The sequence below is a fragment of the Pyrus communis genome, chromosome 6 (genome assembly GCF_041283825.1).
Source record: "Pyrus communis isolate YQ-2024b chromosome 6, ASM4128382v1, whole genome shotgun sequence".
Classification (NCBI taxonomy): domain Eukaryota; kingdom Viridiplantae; phylum Streptophyta; class Magnoliopsida; order Rosales; family Rosaceae; genus Pyrus; species Pyrus communis.
This window is the reverse complement of record NC_142570.1, coordinates 2,531,195-2,551,698: the sequence shown is the minus strand read 5'-3', so window position 1 is coordinate 2,551,698 and position 20,504 is coordinate 2,531,195. Positions and strand designations below refer to the sequence as shown.

General features: G+C 36.9%; 2 protein-coding genes and 1 pseudogene across 2 annotated transcripts; all 3 read left to right on the top strand.

Moving 5' to 3' along the window:
* Positions 1 to 640: 640 nt before the first annotated feature.
* LOC137710977 (protein CANDIDATE G PROTEIN-COUPLED RECEPTOR 2) lies at positions 641 to 2,968 on the top strand. Its single transcript, XM_068450158.2, has 6 exons — positions 641 to 1,125; positions 1,220 to 1,411; positions 2,060 to 2,222; positions 2,302 to 2,404; positions 2,498 to 2,579; positions 2,683 to 2,968. The coding sequence occupies exons 1-6, from the start codon at positions 829 to 831 to the stop codon at positions 2,758 to 2,760; spliced, it is 915 nt and encodes a 304-aa protein (XP_068306259.2). The 5' UTR covers positions 641 to 828; the 3' UTR covers positions 2,761 to 2,968.
* A 1,606-nt stretch (positions 2,969 to 4,574) lies between these two features.
* On the top strand, positions 4,575 to 5,233 carry LOC148696112 (uncharacterized; annotated as a pseudogene).
* Positions 5,234 to 12,160: 6,927 nt separating this feature from the next.
* LOC137711448 (flavonoid 3'-monooxygenase-like) lies at positions 12,161 to 16,981 on the top strand. The gene is made up of 3 exons (XM_068450690.2): positions 12,161 to 12,730; positions 14,831 to 15,274; positions 16,177 to 16,981. The coding sequence occupies exons 1-3, from the start codon at positions 12,290 to 12,292 to the stop codon at positions 16,825 to 16,827; spliced, it is 1,536 nt and encodes a 511-aa protein (XP_068306791.2). The 5' UTR covers positions 12,161 to 12,289; the 3' UTR covers positions 16,828 to 16,981.
* Positions 16,982 to 20,504: the final 3,523 nt, after the last annotated feature.

Genomic DNA, 20,504 nt, shown 5'->3' with positions numbered 1-20,504 from the left:
TTAATTGGATTGAAATGATAATTTGTTTATTCTCTATTCGATGAAAATGAGATTATCTAAAGCACACATAATTCAAGTCATCAGTTTTTAACTTGCTTATTCTCTTGAACTTTAAAGCTAATTTATGCATTTAATCAAATTTAAAAGTTTTAAGTTGAAGATCACATAAGACACTGACGAGTTAATATCGTTGTAGTCAAGTTTGAATATCGCTATGTACAATTAATTACATAAGAACATCGCTTAAAAAATATAAAATACTTAAACGGATAAATGATCAAAACAATTAAGGATGAATGCTTTTTCCTTTTTTTAATTGGGAAAAAGTAGTTGATTATTCCTTCCAAAAAAGAAAGTGGTTGAGTATCGTTATCAAACTAACAATGATGGAATAAAAAAAAGGATTAGTTAGTGATTTCGCAACGGTAGTATAATATTTTGGGGGTTATGAAGACTTATAGAGTCATTTTAGCATCATTTGATCACTGTTGTGTGATTCATCACCAATACCAGAAGTCCAACCTAAAATGTGCTGCATAAAATACGAGCTTGAACTCTAATTACCGGACCATCTCATAGTGGTTATAATGATTGAATAATTGAACCGTTTTTTTTTTTTGGTGGGACAATAACTACCAAAACGCTGTCGTAGTGAGAGAACTACCAAAATCCAAGTGCTATCTTCTCTGCAACGACTACGAGCACAAACGACGAACTGTCTCTCTGAAATTCCGATCTTTGTTTCATCTGAAAATGCGAGCTCTCCAATTTGAATCTGAGCCGTCCATTTCAGGGTTTTGTCTCTGAATCCAATCTGCCCCCACAGCAATGGCGACGAACCTTCGAGAACACTTCAACACGTCGGTCAACTCGCCGATCCCGAGCCACCCAGCTACAATCGGCGGTCAAGATCAGAGCTTTTCCGTCGTCATCTCGCCGGAGTGCCATGGATTCTGGTACGACGCCGTTCTGGTGGTTCCCGCAGTCGTTTTCGTGGTGTACTTGGCGTTTCAAGCCAAGAAGAACGTCATCAAGCTCTCCAATGGAAGATCATACATCATGATATCCTATTATGCCATTCTCTGGGTCGCCAGCCTTCTCAACCTCGCCTGGTGCGCTCTTCAGGTTCGTGGGTTTTCAATTTTTCAAGGTTTTGGGTTGTGGGTTTTTTCCAGTGCTGTGATATGATTGCGATTTGGTGTTCGATTTTTCGATGCAGGCATGGCAGTGCTCAGGTGGGAAGGAGGTTGCTTGGAAAGTGTTGTCATTGTTTACGGGTTCAGCAATGCTGGGATTGGAGATTAGCTTGGTGGGTTTCTTGCTTCAGGAGGATTATGCAAGTGGGGTTGAAGCTTTAGCTCATACTTTCTTGGTCTCTGGGATTGTTGTTGGTGTAGACATACTGCTTAAGGTAATTGCTAATCGGCGTAATCGCCTTTTTGTTTGTAAATTGGTGAAGAATCCGTTGAATTGTGTATGCATATTGTGATTTCAGCTTATATTTCGTTTTAATTTCAGTTGGTCGAGATGGGATCAACCATTTCTATTTCATTTTTCCTTATGTATGCAATGCAATTGTTGTTACTTTGTAGTGTGTGATCGAATTTCGTTGCGAAATCCCATTTGCTACATTTGATTACTTCGTAGTGTGCTAGAATTTCGTTGCGAAGTCCCATTTGGTACATTTGATCATAAATGTTATTCCTGCAGAGGTAGAGTGAGCAATTGACTGATCGCCTGCTGCTTTGGTCATCGTCAAAGTCTAGTGTTTTTTCTTTCAGTTTGACATTGTAGACCTCTAGTTAATAATAGCTTTGATGATCATCTGTTCGCAGTTTTTGTTTTCTGTTTTGAGTTGTCAAGTATTTTCTGTTGATTTGGTCGTTGAAGAAGTTTAGTGTGTGGTTATTTTATAGTTTTAGAAGTATTTTTATGTCTCTGAGCACATTCCCGTTTGTATAAATGTATATAATGTCTTCCACTGCATACCTATGTACCAGTAATTGAACCGTCTTTTGAATCTGTTGGTAGGGTTGTAATAAGCCTTGTTCATTTTCAGGTCATCTATGTATTCGGGTTTGGGGTACCGCTGTTCACTGTTGGCGTTGGAAGTACATATGGAGTGAAATGGGGCTTGTGGCTCATCCACAAATTATTGCTTACTGCAGTTTATGGCTTCATATTGTTTGTGCATTTCTCAAAGTGGAGAGAGAAGTTACCTCGTGAGTACATTTCCAATTCCGCTATCATTGCTTTTGCTGGAACAAATCTAACTCGCGGTTATCTTCTAATCTTCTGCAGCCAGACCAGCATTCTACAACTACATCGTCATAATGTTTGTACTTAGTGCTTTGGCGTCGTTTGGTTGCGGGCTTGCTGGAATTGGAGCTGGTTTTGGAATCTGGTACTCAAAATTAAGCTCAAAACTAGAACTATGATACGTTCATTATCTCAAATGCTTGCAATTTATAAATTTGAATTTGTGCACATCCTGCAGGTTGTACAATTTGACGGATATATGCTACCACACTCTCTATCTTCCGTTTCTGTACGTGATTTTTCTAGCTGATTTTTTCCAGGTGATCATTCTTCACAGTCGTGGTTAAACAGCATTTTCGGGTTTCCGATTTTTTCTCCAAGTGATACTCATGCAGTTGCTAATCTACATTGTGATGTTTACAGGAAGAAAGTTTTCTCCTGGAGAATGCGTATTACTCCGAGATGAAGGATGCTGGGTTCTTTGATGCCGATTGGGACTAGTCGGTCGGACCATCGGCAACTTGTGAACGTGTAAATTCAGCAGAAAGAAGGCTGGACCTTTTGTATACTTTGTAAATAAGTTGAACAGATAAATGTTGGATTTTGTGAGTGAAAGTAGATAGAGAGGTAATTTCACATGCCATTTTGTTCTATAAAAAACAATAAATATGTCCAGGTAAGATAATGCAGCGTTGATGTGATTATGCAACTGTTCCCTCTGACTACTCTCGACGGGAAATGGTTCATATAAGAACTGCAATCCATTAAGTCACGACTTCTCTTTTTTGGGTTCATGAACAAGAACGACAGCTTTCCCATGCTGATCAAATTGTGGCCGGCCAGCACGACCCATCATTTGCAAGATATCTGTGATTTAGAAAATCAACATATCTTTTTGCTTTCCCATCAGAATATTCGCTTCCCTGCAAAAGAATTAATGGTATTGTACAAATGAACGATTTCTGAAGAACAGGTGATGCAATTGATACCTGCAAAAAAATTTAATTCTAGGAAACAAATGTAAAAGCCTACCACACAAACCAGATGAGCTGGAAGGTTTACACCCCATGCCAATGTGCTCGTACAAACCAATACCTATAATTTGATGGACAATTGCCTCAAAAAGTGAGGTACCAAAAGATAGAATTAGTGATCGGAGACATCTTGGTGAGAAGTTTGACCAACATAAAAAGAGTAAAGAGCATCTCACTAATTTGAGAACTTTGGGTTGGGTTGAAAAGTAGATTGACAAAAAATCAGACAATTGACAAAGAATTTCAAATGCAAATCAAGAAAGAGACAAATCATTGGAAACAAGTGATGCTTAGAATTATTATTGTTGCGAAATGTCCTGCCATACGTAATTTAGTATTTCGTGGAACAAATGAAGGACCTTTTGAAGACTCTAATGGCAACTTCTTAGGTTTACTTGAAATGATTGCGGAGTTTGATCCAATAATGCAAAAGCATTTTCGACTCATTGAGAATAAAGAGATTCATCATCACTATTTGAGCTATAAAATCCAAAATGAGTTGATAGTTACTTTAGCTTCAAAAATCAAAACCGCAATCATTAAAAAAATTAAAAGAAGCCAAATTTTTTTTCCTGTCATTCTTGATTGTACTCCTGATGTAAGTTATGTGGAACAGATGACTTTAAATTTGAGATGTGTTGACTTGTCAAGTAGTTCAATAAATATAAGGGAGTATTTCATGGAGTTTTTAAGTGTGGAAGATACATCAGGACAATGACTTTTTAATGAGTTGCAAGATGTCCTAAAGTCTCTTGATCTTGATTTTGATAATGTGAGGGGATAAGGTTATGATAATGGATCTAACATGAGAGGGAAACACCAAGGTGTTCAGAGAATATTGCTAAACATAAATCCCAGAGCCTTTTACATGTCATGTGGTTCTCATTGTCTTAATTTAATAGTTTATAATATGGCAAGTTCATGTCTTAAAGCAAAATCTTTTTTTGGAGCATGTCAATGCATATATACGGTGTTTTCCAACTCTACAAAGCGTTGTAATATTTTGTTTGAACATATTGATGGTTTAACTTTAAAGTCATTGTCAACCACTCGATGGGAAAGTTACATTGAAAGTGTTAAAGCAATTAAATCCTAAGTAGCCCGGGTTAAAAATGCTTTGTTTAAGTTGGTGGAAATTATTGAGAATCTCCAATTGAGTAGGAATGCATGATGTTTAGCATAAGGAGAACTTTCAATTTTGATTTTGTATGAAGTTTGGTTATTTGGTATGACATTTTGTTGAAGATTAACATGGTGAGCACAAAATTACAATCTGAAGATATGCGTCTCGATATCGTTGTAAAGGCATTGGAAGCACTTGTTACGTTTTTCAAAAACTACAGAGAAACTGACTTTGCTTCTGTCATGAGTGATGCTAAAGAAATTGCACTTGATTTGGAAATTGACCCTATTTTTTAAAATAAACGTCATAGACCTAGAAAAAGACATCATGATGAAGTTGATGGTAGTGAGAGGGAACAACAGTCTGCTGAAGAATCATTTAGAACAAATTATTTTCTTGTTATAGTGGATATTGCTCTTTCTTTACTGAAACACAGGTTTGAACAGTTAAAGGCTTTTGAATCTATTTTTGGCTTCTTGTTTGATGCACCGAAGTTAATTTCATTGGATGATCAAGAGCTAAAAGAAAATTGTATGAATCTGAAGCACATTTGAAACATGGAAATACCATGGATGTACATGGAGTTGACTTATGTTTTGAATTACAGATTTTGCAAATGATGCTACCTGAAGAATCATTTCTCTCTAATAACCCTTGGACATCCATGGACAGTGCAAACTTTGTAAAAGAAACTGACATGTGTCGTAATGTCTTGATTGCTCATCGTATACTATTGACTGTACTCATGATCGTGGCATCTACAGAAAAAAGTTTTTCAAAATTGAAATTATTAAAATCTTACTTGTGGATACTATAACTCAAGATAGGCTAAATGAATTAGCAATCTTATGCATTGAAAATGATGAGATTGAAGACTTGGAGTATGATGATATAATTGATGATTTGGCTTCAAAAAATGCCAGAAGATAATTTCTTAAAGGTTGAAATTTCAAGAAGCTTTGCTAGGAGTGGTTGTATATGATTGTAGATTGTACTTTTGATTGTCGGGGTTTAGGTACTATGCCCCCCTGGTTGTATATTTTCTCAAGTAATATAATTTGGACGTGAGGGTCCAGCCCCCCCAGTTTCGACTGGGTTCCAGTCCTCGTTAAATATTTTTTTAAACATATGTTTCGGTATTAAAAAAGGGCACATTTTGAACTTTCGCACTGGGCACCAACAAACTTAAGATCAGCCCTGCATAATGGCCATCATATCTGGAGTATAATCACCAGTCATTTCAACCTAACAACAACACAAAGTTATTACCAGTACCACATATTATGGTTTACTTATAGCTATGGACTATGATTCTCTTCCCTCCTCTTTCCATCCCCTTTCATCCCTTCCTCTTACATTCTCTATTTTGTCTTACTCTTTCTATAAAAAAATTAATATAAGATGTTGACATGGTTTAACCGTAACCGTTCAAATAGAAGGGGATAGAAAAAAAAAAGGGAAAAAAATCTTACTTCTATAGCTATAAGGGAAAAAAATTCACCATCTCTTTCCCTAGCTGAGAGACAAGGCGTCTTTTCCAATCATACATTCTTTCCTAAACAGTAGCCTTCAAAGGTGCTATGTAAATGGGACCCGACTTCTTTGCCCTTCCTGTTTCCATACACTCATTTTCATCTATTTTATGCAGTCACGGTTAAGCCACGTCAATATTTTATATTGATTATTTTTATAGAGATAATAAGATAAAAAAAAATAGTAATATAAAATGTTGACGTGGTTTAACCGTGACCGCACAAATAGGAAGAGATGAAAATATAGAAACTAGGAGGGCAGAGAAGTCGGATCCCAAATATATAGCGCATCAGACAGACAGATCGATGGTACAAGTTAGTTAATATATAGCATCGATTTCGATTTTTGTTTGATATATATTCAGATATGGCAGATGGAGTGTTGTTGAATGTTCATTTTCCCATCATTTCAAAGCGCATCCATCCACCTTTTTTTATTGTTGAAGGGTCATCGCTGTTCACTGATCCGTCGATGTTTTTCTTGTTGAATAAGAAGAGTATCCAAGATAACTCTAATGATCCCAAGAAGAAGAAAATAGAGCACACTCTTAAAGAAAGATCACAAAACAAACTAATTAGCAAAGCTTTTCTTATTTAGCTCTAGGCTTTGTTTTTCCTTGGATGATTTACAATGCTTGAGGACTTGGGTATTTATAGCAAACCAAATGATTAAACTAAGATTATTTATTACCACACAAAACACATTAATTGCACCTAATAATTTTTATTCAACCATACCTAACATTGCCTAACTTTCCTTGCCTAACTTTGACATTGATTTTCAACACTCCCCCTCAATGTCAGCTCTCATTCTTTGCACTGTGCTGAGCAGACAGCGAAAATTTTCGAGCTTGCCTGTACTTAAACTTTTTGTGAACAAGTCCGCAACTTGATCATTCGTCTTGACTTGTCTCATCTCAATCTCTTATTGTAGAACCTTTTCTCTGATAAAGTGGTAGTGCACTTCTACATGTTTAGTTCTTGCATGAAAGACTGGATTTTCCGCCAAGCGAATGGCCGATTGGTTATCGCAGTACAATGGTACTGGATAATCTACTGGTTGATGTAGATCACTCATCAACTGTACCAGCCATGCATTCTCTTGAGCTGCCATTGCTGCTGCTCTATACTCTGCTTCTGTGGTTGACAAAGATACCGTTGGCTGTCTCTTGCTACACCAAGAGATGGTTCCAGAACCAAGCTTAAACACAAACCCAGTTGTTGATCTCCTGGTGTCATGATCTCCTGCATAGTCAGCATCACAGTAACCAACTAACTTGCAGTCTTCACCTTTCTTGTACAAAAGACCATAGTCAATTGTACTCTTTACATATCTCAGTATTCGTCGAACTGCTTCCAAGTGAGGCTTCTTTGGATTTTGCATGTACCGACTTATCACACCAACTGCATAAGAAATGTCAGGTCGAGTCAAGGTTAAGTAGATCAGACTACCTACCAATTGTCGATACATCGTCGCATCTTCCAAATCTTTTCCTTCATGTGCACTCATTTTGACATTTGGCTCCATCGGCGTAGAGATCAGCTTGCATTCGAGCATTCCGAACCTCTTCAATAAATCTTTGGAATACTTCTGTTGACAGAGAAATATTCCTTCTTGTGTGCGATCAACCTCTAGACCAAGGAAGTGCTTGAGTTGGCCAAGTTCCTTCATCTGGAAACGGACTGATAAATTCTCCTTCGTCTGAAGAATTTCTGCCTCATCATCACCGGTTATGATTAAGTCATCCACATACACTAGCACAATAGCTAGCTTTCCTTCATTGGCTTTGACAAACAAGTTGGAATCTGCAGGTGTTACTGAATAACCACTTTGTGTTAGAAATTCAGCAATCTTACCATACCACGCCCTGGGTGCTTGTTTCAATCCGTAGAGTGCTTTCCGCAGTTTACACACATATTCAGGATGATCTTGGTTCTGAAATCCCATTGGTTGGATCATGTAGATTTCCCGATCCAGCTCTCCATGAAGAAAAGCATTCTTCACATCCATCTGCCACAGATTCCAGTCTTTGTTGGCTGCAAGTGCAAGTAAGACTCGTACTGTTGTAAGCTTCGCCACTGGACTAAACGTTTCATCATAGTCTAGTCCGTACTGTTGAGAGAAACCACGAGCTACCAATCGTGCCTTGTACCTCTCGATTGACCCATCTGGACGACGTTTTATCTTGTAAACCCACTTGCAGGATATGAGTTTGACATCTCTTGGCTTTGGTACCAGATCCCAAGTTTGATTTTGCTCAAGTGCATCAAGCTCTTCTTTCATAACTATCATCCACTTAGAACTCTGTGATGCTTCTTCGAACATCTCAGGTTCTGTTGCTTCTTCAATTATGGCTGCATTGGCGTATTTGGGATTTGGTCTCCGTGCTCTTGTTGACCTCCTTAGTTGTGATCGTGGAGTTGATACTTCCACTTCACTAGGTCTATCTTCTTCTGGTTGTTGATATATGTTAGCTTGGCAAGGGTTTTGGGGCACTGCTTGCTTAACATCATCACCATCAAGCAAATCTTCAGACTCATCAGGTCTCGACTGGATTCGAATAATTTGCTCCCCTATCTTTTGCTGCAACTTATCTTTTATCTCTCTTGAATCAGGCAACGCCTCCTTTTCTGAGCACCACCAAGAAGATGCTTCAGCATCCCATTCTTCATCCATAGCTAGATATGCTATGGCGTCCCAATCATCTTCACTTTTCTTCTCTAAGTTGACAACATTACTTTCTGCAGGCCTTTTGAACCAGCAATCCTTCGCCATGTGACCATTCTTTCCACAATTGTAACACTTGCCCTCAAATCTTTTATTATTCTGGGACTGACCACGGTTGCCGTGATACTTCGGAGCTCCCCCTGGCCGAGAACTCCCTCCTCCTTGATGACCTTTTCCCTTGTCACCATTTCTTTTAGATCCACCACCAGCACGCTGCTTAAAGCTGCCTTTACTTTTGGTGTAGAGCGCTTCCTCCTCACCTTTTAACGAGACCCCTCTCATTTGCTTTGCCAAAGCTTCTTGATCGGCAAGCAAATTCTCGAACTCAACAAGCGATGGTTGTGTCGGCCATCCTTGTATAGCGGCAATGAACCCTCGATATTCGGGTCTCAAACCATGAATAATTATTCTCTTCATCCTGGTTTCCCCAATAGGAGTTGTTGGATCTAATTCTGAAATTTCGCGGCATATCGCCTTCACCTTGTGAAAGTACTGGGCAATCGTCATGTCGCGTTGTACCATCGATATCAGCTCATTCTCGAGAAGTTGCAATTTTGTATCGTTCCTCTTCGAAAAGAGTGTAACAAAAGTGTCCCATGCTTCCTTTGGCGTTTTAGCATCCTGAATGTGCTCCAACATTTCTTCTTCTATTGTGGTCTTTAAGGCAAACATTGATTTGCCTGCTTTAATTTTCCACTTCCGCAAGACGCCGTTAGCATCTTCCGCTGCCGGTTGTGTAACTTCACTACCACCGACAACCTCCCACAAGTCTTGACCTTGAAGGTAAGACTCTATACACGTTGCCCACGTGTTATAGTTTTGGTTGTTGAGCTTCTTGATTCCTCCAACAACTTGAAGATCACCCATCGTATCGGCAAGACTTTGACTACACCGAACAAGCTTGAGTGACTACCGTGCAGAGTAATACACTACTCTCGACACAAAGAAGCTCCCTCTCAAGGTTTGTGATAACCCCAGCAATAACCTCAAGAAACCTTTTCTGATGTGGAAGATCAGTCAAAACTGCAACCACAGAGCATACTCGGAATTTCAAGAGACTTTACAATCAATGCTCTACCAAGAACGATCCCTGATCGACTTGGCTCTGATACCAATTGTTGAATAAAAAGAGTATCCAAGATAACTCTAATGATCCCAAGAAGAAGAAAATTCCAAAGATTTATTAAAGAGGTTCGGAATGAGCTTAAAAAAAAAAAAAAAAATTGTTGAATAAGAAGAGTATCCAAGATAACTCTAATGATCACAAGAAGAAGAAAATAGAGCACACTCTTAAAGAAAGCTCACAAAACAAACTAATTAGCAAAGCTTTTCTTATTTAGCTCTAGGCTTTGTTTTTCCTTGGATGATTTACAATGCTTGAGGACTTGGGTATTTATAGCAAACCAAATGATTAAACTAAGATTATTTATTACCACACAAAACACATTAATTGCACCTAATAATTTTTATTCAACCATACCTAACATTGCCTAACTTTCCTTGCCTAACTTTGACATTGATTTTCAACATTTCTTAGTATTTATTCACGTCCAGTCCTTCAATCCATTTTCCAGTCGACAAACGTGGAAATAAATATTTTGTGTGTATATTTAAATTTTTATATTGTTCATTCATGCGAGAGGAGGTTCACGAAGTTAATTTCATGCAATTAAGCATCATTAGTTAAAAGTCTTATATGAAATTCGTAGTGAAAGGAGATATTGTAATAGAAGTAAAATTTTCTCTGCTCTAAATTCACGTTCTCTCTAGTCCCCTATGTTTGAACACTCACATTTAACTCTTAAGTCTACTCGATGTAAAGTCAGAGTCTAAATAATATAACCCAATAGTACTTGATTTTGTAAATTATATACATCGAGTGATTGAAAAGATACCTAGCTAGACAGACGTGATATTAATTATGAACACGGAGTTTGTCCAATAATTATAGAAGGTTCTTATCCCTCTTTCTTCTATTGCATTGATTAAAACTATATTTCTTTTTAATTTTTTTTTATCAAGGTCCCTAACTTTTAATGAACGTCATTATTTCAGTTGTAAATTATTTACATATCAACATAATTAAATTTTATTTCTACAATATATTCATTTAGTGTTAGAAACGTTACATTTGGTATATTTATATTTACGTTTAAACTTTGTATCATATATTTCTATTTTTAGTTTGTTCTATTTTTAATTTGCAACCCTTTTTTAATTTCTACCAATTTTAGTTTTAGTTTTAATTTGTACCCATATATTAATTTCATTTTGTGCCCATATTTAAAAAAAAAAATTATACTCATAATTTATTTATAATGTACCCATTTTTCTTCATAAATGTACCACTTTGTTATATGTAAAATGTACACATATTTTTTTTTTTTTGTAAATGTATAATTTTTTTAATGTAAAATGTACCCATTTTATAATGTAATTTTTTTTTTTTGAACACTATGAGTGCATTCATTTGACATTTATTATTTCAAGGTTATATTGTTACCTGTTTTATCTATTTTATTCAATCAAATTTTTTGAGTATTTTCTTTTTATTGTAATCGTTTTTAATTTATATGCCATATAATATGAAATTTTAAATTCCATAACGTGTCAAGTAATTAATACCAAACATATGAAAATACATATTAATAGCAATAACAAGGTGTACAAAGTCAAGGGACTTTGATCAAAAATTGAATACCATTAAAATTTTAGTCAAAAAATATTAGTGGTTAGGGACCGGATCCAAAGTGTTTTTTTTTTCTTTCAATCCAACAAAATATAAACTATGTCATTCGTCCATATTATAACATTCAAAATTTGAAATATCTCTATTAATTAACAAAACACTCATTGTCAACCAAAACCCTATGAAATTACCAGTTTAATTAACTCTCTAATTAAAACAGAACATGAATAAGAAATATAGGGCAGAAATGTAATTTCTCACAACCAAATTTTGCTGTTTTTTTTTCAAAACCTCACCTACATGCAATCCTAACATATCTCTAATTAAAAATAAATTAAAAATAAAAACTTCCCACTCCCACATTCTCTATCACTCTCTTCTTCTCTCCTTCTATTTCAAAAAAAAAAAAAAAAAATCTCACTTACTTTATGTGTGCCCATATGCCAGTGATAATTAAAAATAAGTGATTGCATGATGATCATATAAAACAAATTTTCCCAACTCTAGATCCTTAAAATTCACAAGATATAAAAGCTTATTTAGCCCTTCTTCCTCCCTCCAAAAGAAATGAACAAAGATCCATTTTGGATTTCACATTTCGAGAAATTTTTTATTGTGACCGGAACACGAGTGGTACATCATGTGTTTTTATATAAGTGGTGAAAAATTTTATTTTTTAAGTTATTAAGTTTTTAATACACATATCCTACTATTTGCATAATGACATATGGTGTACTGTACCATCCCGTATTCCCATCACACTGAAAAATCTCTCTCACATTTCGAGAACCAAGTAATCTGGACCATTTAAACCCTCCTCCTCTCTCTCCCTACCCCCAACACACCACCCCCACCCCCGCGTCCTTCTCTTATATATTGTATCCAACACCAGCAAACATCTGACTTCACTCACAGTCTAACACCATGTTTGTTCTCATATTCTTCACCGTTGTCTTGGCCTTCTTCTTATACCGGCTCTTCGCCCCCGGCGGGAGCCGCCACGCTCTGCCTCTTCCGCCAGGACCAAAACCCTGGCCTGTCGTGGGAAACTTGCCCCACTTAGGCCCCCTTCCCCATCACTCTCTGGCAGCGTTGGCCCGTCAGTATGGACCCCTTATGCACCTCCGCTTGGGGTTCGTTGACGTAGTTGTTGCAGCCTCTGCTTCGGTGGCGTCACAGTTCTTGAAGACCCACGACGCCAATTTCTCCAACAGACCACCCAACTCCGGCGCCAAGCATCTCGCTTACAACTACCAGGATTTGGTGTTCGCGCCGTACGGTCCACGATGGCGGATGTTACGGAAGATCAGCTCCGTCCATATGTTCTCCGGCAAGGCTCTCGATGATCATAGACATGTTCGCCAGGTCAGCAATTCGGCCGGGTCTTTTTACGTTGATTTTCTTTACACTTCATTAATGCATGTTTTATTAATTATCTAGCAATCGAAAACTGATTTATTCTTAAATTAAATCTCTAGGTTGACTACACGTTTCTTAATTACATGTACTTAGCTTTTATTAAAAAATTTTTAATCAATTATCATAGTTAATTAACAATTAATTGTGGTCTTAATTATGAAGTTGTTACTCCATGTAAGAAAATGCGTGCATTTTATGCTCATTACTATATTTATCATTGTTTGATGAGTTTGATTTTAAGATTTATATCCATCTGCTGTACATATCTCAAATAACGACGATAAATAGAGTAGTGAACATCATCATCGCTTGAAAGTGGTGAACAAAAATATTTCCATAAGAAAATAGTATATGAAAGTACTATTAAATTGGTAGACTAGTACATGCGATGGATTACCGAGATATAATTTTTCTTTTCAAATCACCGAGTTTTGAAATCAAAGCCCTAGTAATATCGTCTCTAAACCCTACTCACTAATTTAGTTTAGAGCAGTGATATATACAATCTCTAAACCCTAGTAATACTGGTTGCAATAAAATAAAGGATAAATTAGGTTCTCATCATTCTTTTTTCAACTCCATTGATCAAAACCTTATTTGTGACATCCCACATCGTCCAGGGGAGCGATCCTTAAATGTATATTCCAATCCCTACCTAGCACGAGGCCTTTTGGGAGCTCACTGGCTTCGGGTTCCGTAGGAACTCCGAAGTTAAGCGAGAAGAGGGCTAGAGCAATCCCATGATGGGTGACCCACTGGGAAGTTGCTCGTGAGTTCTCAAAAACAAAACCGTGAGGGAATGGTAAGCCTAAAGCGGACAATATCGTGCTACGGTGGTGGAGCGGGCCCGGGAAGTGATCCACCCCAGGCCGGGATGTGACATTATTCATTTTCAATTTTTGATCAAGGTCCTTGGTTTTAATAAACATCATTAATTATTTCAATAATAAAATATTTTACATATCAAAATAATTAAATTTTATTAAGAAATATATTCATTTAGTGTTAGAAACGTTACATTTGATACACAAACACACACTTTTGGGTAAATTTTGTATCATATATTTTTATTTTTAGTTTGTACCCATTTTAATTTTCAGCCCTTTTTTTAAATTGTACAAATTTTCTTTTCAGTTTTAGTTTGTACCCATATATTAATTTCTTTTTATGTCCATATTTTTCAAAATTTTATTTTTACACATTTTTTTAACCTTTTTTTTTTTTTGTACCAATAATTTATTGATAATGTACCTATTTTTCTTTAAAGATGTTCCACCTTGTTATATGTAAAATATACCAAATTTGTTTTTGTAAGTACCATGTTTTTTATGTAAAATGTACCTATTTTTTAATGTAAGATGTATTTATTTTTTTAATCTAAAATGTACCCATTGTTTTGTATATAATATGTACCAATTTTTTCATCTAAATCGTACCACCTTTTTTGTATAAAATGTACCAACTTTTTGTATGTAAATAGTATCATATAAAAATTACCAATTTTTTGTATGTAAAATATCATTAATATAAGTAATGACAAATAATGTGTTTTATTTAAATATAATTTATCTTAATGACAAATAATGCATTAACATAAATTATACTTTTTTTTATATAAGTATAATTTATTTTTTGAATATTTTCAACCCAACAAATCATGAATTTTATTTAATATCTCATTAATATAAGTAACGACAAATATCAAATTTAATTTAAAATTATAATAACCTACATAGAAATGTATTATTGTATTAATTTCAGGGACCCTAATCAGAAACTGAAAACTAACAAGATTTCAATAAAAGAACGTTGATAAATAAGGATTGCATCCAAAGTTACCCTAAAATAAAATAGACTGGTAAATTTTAGGATTAACTATATTTCACAACACAAGGTTTGGAGATCGTTTGCACAATAAGCTACAAAATTTTAATTTTTTACATATAACACCCTGTTGTTTCTTAATTACACTAATTTAACCTCTCCGTCAATTTGATATTCGAGATACTATAATTGTATTTTGTAATGTTCTTTATAATATTATAGGAGGAAGTAGGTGTGCTGGCACATGGATTAGCGAGTGCAGGGTCAAAGCCAGTGAACTTGGGGCAGCTACTGAACTTATGTACAGTCAACACCCTAGGGCGGGTGATGGTAGGGCGGAGGCTCTTCGGAGACGGCAGCGGGGGCGAAGATCAGAAGGCCGACGACTTCAAATCCATGGTGGTGGAGTTGATGACGTTGGCTGGCGTTTTCAACATCGGCGACTTCATCCCGGCCCTCGAGTGGCTGGACTTGCAGGGGGTAGCGGGAAAGATGAAGAAGCTGCACAAGAGGTTCGATGCCTTCTTGACCGCCATTGTTGAAGACCACAAGAGGAGCGGCGGAGGGAAGCACTTGGACATGCTGACGACGTTGCTGTCGCTCAAGGATAATGCTGAAGGTGAGGGCGCCAAGATCACGGACACTGAGATTAAAGCTTTGCTTTTGGTACGTAGGCCCTCTCTCTCTCTCTCTCTCCCTTCATTATTTTGTTTGGACCGTTGCATTTGCATATGATAACAAAAGGATTTATAATTAGTTAGATTTTTAGGATTTTGGAAAAGTAAGTATTGTTTGTTTTAATAAGTGAAGTAATTTTTTTCAAATTATTTTCACTTTTCGTACACTTTCTATTTTTTTTATTTTTTATATCATTGTGCTTAACATTTCTTTATCAATTTGTTCGGTTTAGGTATTAAAAGAAAAGATGAGTGCGCAAGAAATGAAAGTTTGTCGTTCATATGAAGTGTAAAACTATTTTATAGTGTGTCAAAAATATTTCTGTTAATAAAAATAAATCAGAAATATATTAGGACATAAATACAACTTTTTACAATTTCCCCAAAGTTATAAGTTTTTCCTAAGGGTAATGCTAGGGAGACTAAATTTGTAAACATTGATAAATGTGCATGCTTATCCCTATTGGTACACATCATTTAATTTGTAAATTTAGTTTCCAAATTTAATCTCCCTAGCATTACCTTTTTTCTACTCCCTCTTTAGATATGTTTGGTAGGTATGAAAAGTTATTCTCATTTTTCAGTTACCTTTCTTGGGAACCGGATCCTCTCCGGACCCAAAGGAACTGAGCTCAAGGATCAAATGATCCAAACCATTGAAATTTGATCCAACGGCTACAAACAGGGGGCCCTCTAAAAGTTATAATAATTGTAGCCGTTGGATTAAATTTCAATGGCCCGGATCATTTGATCATTGGGCTCAGTTCTTTTGGGTCCAGAAGGGATTCGGTTTCCCTTTCTTGTTGGCTAGTGGCCTCCACGTCATCTTTAGTCAAATTACTACAAAAAGCTATTAGACTGACCCACTTATAATAATTTTGATGCACGCAGAACATGTTCACAGCTGGCACTGACACGTCATCAAGCACTGTGGAATGGGGCATAACAGAACTCATTCGCCACCCCAAGATTCTAGCCCAACTCCAACAAGAGTTGGACCAAGTAGTGGGCCGGGATAGGCTCGTAACCGAGTCAGACCTGACCAACTTGACCTACCTCAAAGCAGTAATCAAGGAAACCTTTCGGCTACACCCGGCAACCCCGCTCTCCCTGCCTCGAATGGGGTCCGAGAGTTGCGAAATCAACGAGTTCCACATCCCTAAGGGTGCCACTCTTCTGGTCAACATATGGGCCATATCTCGCGACCCGGCCCAATGGTCCGAACCGCTCGAATTTAGACCCGAGCGGTTCTTGCCAGGTGGAGAGAAACCCAATGTGGATGTCAGGGGTAATCATTTCGAGGTGATACCGTTTGGGGCTGGGCGGAGAATATGCTCCGGGATGACCCTTGGGCTGCAGATGGTGTCTCTAATTACTGCGACCCTGGTCCATGGTTTTGATTGGACCTTGGCTGATGGGCTCACCCCTCAGAAATTGAACATGGATGAGGCTTTTGGGATCTCACTACAAAGAGCCATACCATTAATGGTGCACCCACGTAACAGGCTAGCCCCTTATGCATATAATGCGTCATCACCTTGAATTCTTGAGTGAGTTTTGAGTTGTATGATGTTTTATGGAAAATGTGTTGTCTTTGGTAATTCTCAATGTGTTGTTTATGAGCAGAAGTGTTTCTTTATTTTGCAAGATATTTTATACTATATAAAGATATAAAAGTCGTGTATGATGTTTTATACCATCTTCCCCTATCAGTATAAAAGTAGTATCATACTATATAAAGATATAAAGTCGAAAATATATAATAATGTAAGGTCAAAAATATGTACGCATAATAAGATGACTTCAGGATAGATATATATTAACATAGAAGTCGAAAACTTTTACTAAATTTAAAATCGACAGTGGAAATGACTCACCCAAATATTTGTAACGTCAAAAATACAAATATATAACTATAATAATATAAGTTAAAATACTTGCACTGAAATTTAAAACCGCAAATTAAAATGGGGTCTCGCCCTCGCATTCGTAGCGTCACGTACTCCAAAATTAGGTGTGTGTGTGTGTGTGTCTTTGGGTCGAGCCTAAACAATAACTAATCAATAACTATTATCATAGACAGGTCTACTTGCCCTCTTGTTTAACGAACCCAACGAATAAGCCATAGATATTACAGTTTACAGCTCGCAATATCGACAACACATTGTTGTCTTGATAAGCAAGTAGTAATTTCCCAAGGATGGAAAATTACCATTTTATCCAACTCCAAGGAGACACATCTAAAGAACACAGTTTCCCATATTGTAAATTCAATCATCCAAATACCTGTTCGCAATACTCTTTTGTCTAACCAGTGTTGCCTGTAGAATCTCTCATACCATGTCTCAAACAGTGGCATACCCAAACCAAAAATAATTAATGTCATGGTAAACAACTCCAAAAGAGATCGGTGCAAATTCTAATCATTTTGAAACCACAAAACGAATGAACACAACACGTCATCCAAGGTCTAGATAGCTCATTCAGACTGTCCAATAGTCTGAGAACAACTTTGTACCTATAACCTTCAAGAAAAACTTCACAAGACTTTGAAGTGAAACGCGCATAAGGTATAATAGTGACGGCATACCCTAAAGCCAAACAATGTGATTCACAAAGCCTAAGCGAGCTGATTCATTGAAAATTTCTCTTGAGTTTAGTGAACAGCTATGCCGAGAAGGCTAAAAGAACACTCAAGAATTTAAGGGTCAAAACTAGTCCATCAAATCTAGAGTACAAGATAACTAGAGTGAATGCGTAACTTTGATGCAAGAACACGTGTAAGTACATAGCTTTATTATTATTATATTTTTTTGTGGCAAGTCGAGATGATTGAGCACGGACTCGACTTGATTGGTAGTCTAAAGTAATCTGATAGGCGGGAACTCAGACTTTTTCCCCATTCAAATACTCACAACAACTGTTACAACAATAATCTCAGGGATATTCAATCACCAGTGGTAATGATTCGCTCGATAGGGTAATAATGGGTGATTGAAGGACAGATGGTCTCAACTAAAACTTTCAGATCCGAGTGGTCTTCATGGATAGTCTGTCTGCTTTAGAAATGATACGAAGTGTCGTAGGGTAAAAATGAACCCTAAGTTGACTAGAATGTCTTCCCATACCAGGAGGTGAAACTGGGATTACGGTTGAAGTCGATGTTAATCGAGACGTCAGTCTAACGAAGTCTAGAATGAAGAATTATGCCAAGCACTCGTAAGTATAGTCCTCATGGACTGGTAGATAATATGCTAAGTGAGTTGATAACAATCATCGAAACGTCATCATAGTCTCCATGTGCACAAGGCGGTTTGTACAGGAAATTTATGGTGACATTCACCTATTTCCACTTGTATCCCCAGTGGGTCCCCGACAACCCAAAAAAGACAACCATGGAAATTTCTTCCTACCTTCAAACAGGAGTAGAAAGAAATTGAGATAAGCCTGATGGCTTACATCTCTCCGCTTCTACTTACCAGTAAATCAGACATTTCCTTACATATTCAGCGATATCTCATTCATACAATACCAGTAATAAAATGGATGAAAATAGTGGTACAATGTAGTATTGCCAGCATGCATGGCATACGTTGAAATGTGAACCTCGTCAAGAATTTTCCTTTTTCACAGCTTTCTTACCCTTAGGCAAGAACAATTTGTTTCTTATCAACAAAGTTCCAACTCCTAGACTTTCAAATCTCGTCTCATGTCATCCGACGCTTACTCCTTCAAACTCGCACATTATTGATCAAACGTTTGGGCTTCCTACCCGAAATCTACCGATACAGGTTTGACTTAGAAGTGAGCCGACAATACTCACCGTGGATTGGATGCCAAAGTAAAGCCAATTCCTCAAAGGGAAAATAATAGTGGGATATGGATAACTCGGATAAAGGTAAGTTGTCCATGGGATTTCTGACTAAGAGTATCAGCTATGACAATTGCCTGATTAAGATGGTACTCAAAAGTGCAATCAAAATCACCGACGAGTTTCATCCACCTCTTAGTCTCAAACTCAACTCCTTCTGTGTGAAAACACACTACAACTTCTTTGGTAAAAAAAGATGCAACATTTCTCACTGTACAGAAAACGACACCAGATTTAACAGCAAGAGAGATTGTTACCAGCTCTAGGTCCTGAATAGGATAATTCTTTCCGTGAGGTTCGAGATGTCTGGGAAAATAGGCTCACCTTCCCATGCTACATCAGAAAACAACCCCAACGTGACAAGGATGTAAAACAAGAGACTTTAACACTCACCACCAACGTCAAGAAAAACAAGGATAGGAGCATAAGTAAGATGATGTTCCAAACTCCAAAAAGTTTCGTTCCCAATCTTCGTCCCATATAAATTTCTACAAAGAAAATGTGTCATTAGGTTTTCAAGTAAGACAGTAACCATTGGCTCAAGGTAGTAGATAAGATGGTTCACTTCATACGGTTCCAACTGTCAAAAGGCACACATGTTACTCGACTATGCTGCATCAACATACAGACAAACATTCAATAAAACATCACCGTAGAATTCGAAATTGATCGATGTCATCGAAAAATGTAAGAACAATGATCAAGTGAGACAATACTTCCGTTGTCAAAAACTTCGTTCATCTTCAGCATCTCAAACAAAATTGACTAGCTACTTAGCCAAAAATGAATAAGGCTATGCTCAGAGAATTGTTATGAACTACTGATAAAATTTGACAAGACCAAAGATATTTCGTGTTTCACAACACCTGATGAGGATTTTCAATTTTTCCATAGTCGCAACCTTTTTGGAAATTGATAAGAATAACGTTTACTACAAAAGAGTCTCCCAAGAAAACTATCTAATCTAAACAAAAACAACATTTGTGTAAAGCTGACTGTCAATGTTTAATGAACTTAACCTCGTTGTTGGAGTAGACAAGAAGGTCAATAATAAGAAAATCACTGAGAGTCTTCTGAGGGTCTAAACAAATTCCCTCAGCGGCAACAACAAGTCCGAGAACATTGATTCAATCCAACCAAACTAACACTTGACGTACTTCACAAGCAACTAGTGCTTCCTCATTATTTCCAACACGAACTTTGGATGTTTCGAACAATTTCCATATAGATATGACTCTACCCGCCATTCTTAGGAAGCGCAAGTCATAAAGTAACATCACCGTTTCAGATCTCCAGCTGGTTATATCCAAACTTTAACACATTAAGGTTTTTCTATTTCACAACACTC

Bases quoted from the DNA above. Each gene is read 5' to 3' on its own strand.
- LOC137710977 (XM_068450158.2), top strand. From the start codon at position 829: ATGGCGACGAACCTTCGAGAACACTTCAACACGTCGGTCAACTCGCCG. The intron at 2,223-2,301 runs GTGAGTACATTT...AATCTTCTGCAG, and splicing joins GTGGAGAGAGAAGTTACCTC to CCAGACCAGCATTCTACAAC. The intron at 2,580-2,682 runs GTGATCATTCTT...TGATGTTTACAG, and splicing joins TTCTAGCTGATTTTTTCCAG to GAAGAAAGTTTTCTCCTGGA.
- LOC137711448 (XM_068450690.2), top strand. From the start codon at position 12,290: ATGTTTGTTCTCATATTCTTCACCGTTGTCTTGGCCTTCTTCTTATAC. The intron at 12,731-14,830 runs GTCAGCAATTCG...ATAATATTATAG, and splicing joins ATCATAGACATGTTCGCCAG to GAGGAAGTAGGTGTGCTGGC. The intron at 15,275-16,176 runs GTACGTAGGCCC...TGATGCACGCAG, and splicing joins AGATTAAAGCTTTGCTTTTG to AACATGTTCACAGCTGGCAC.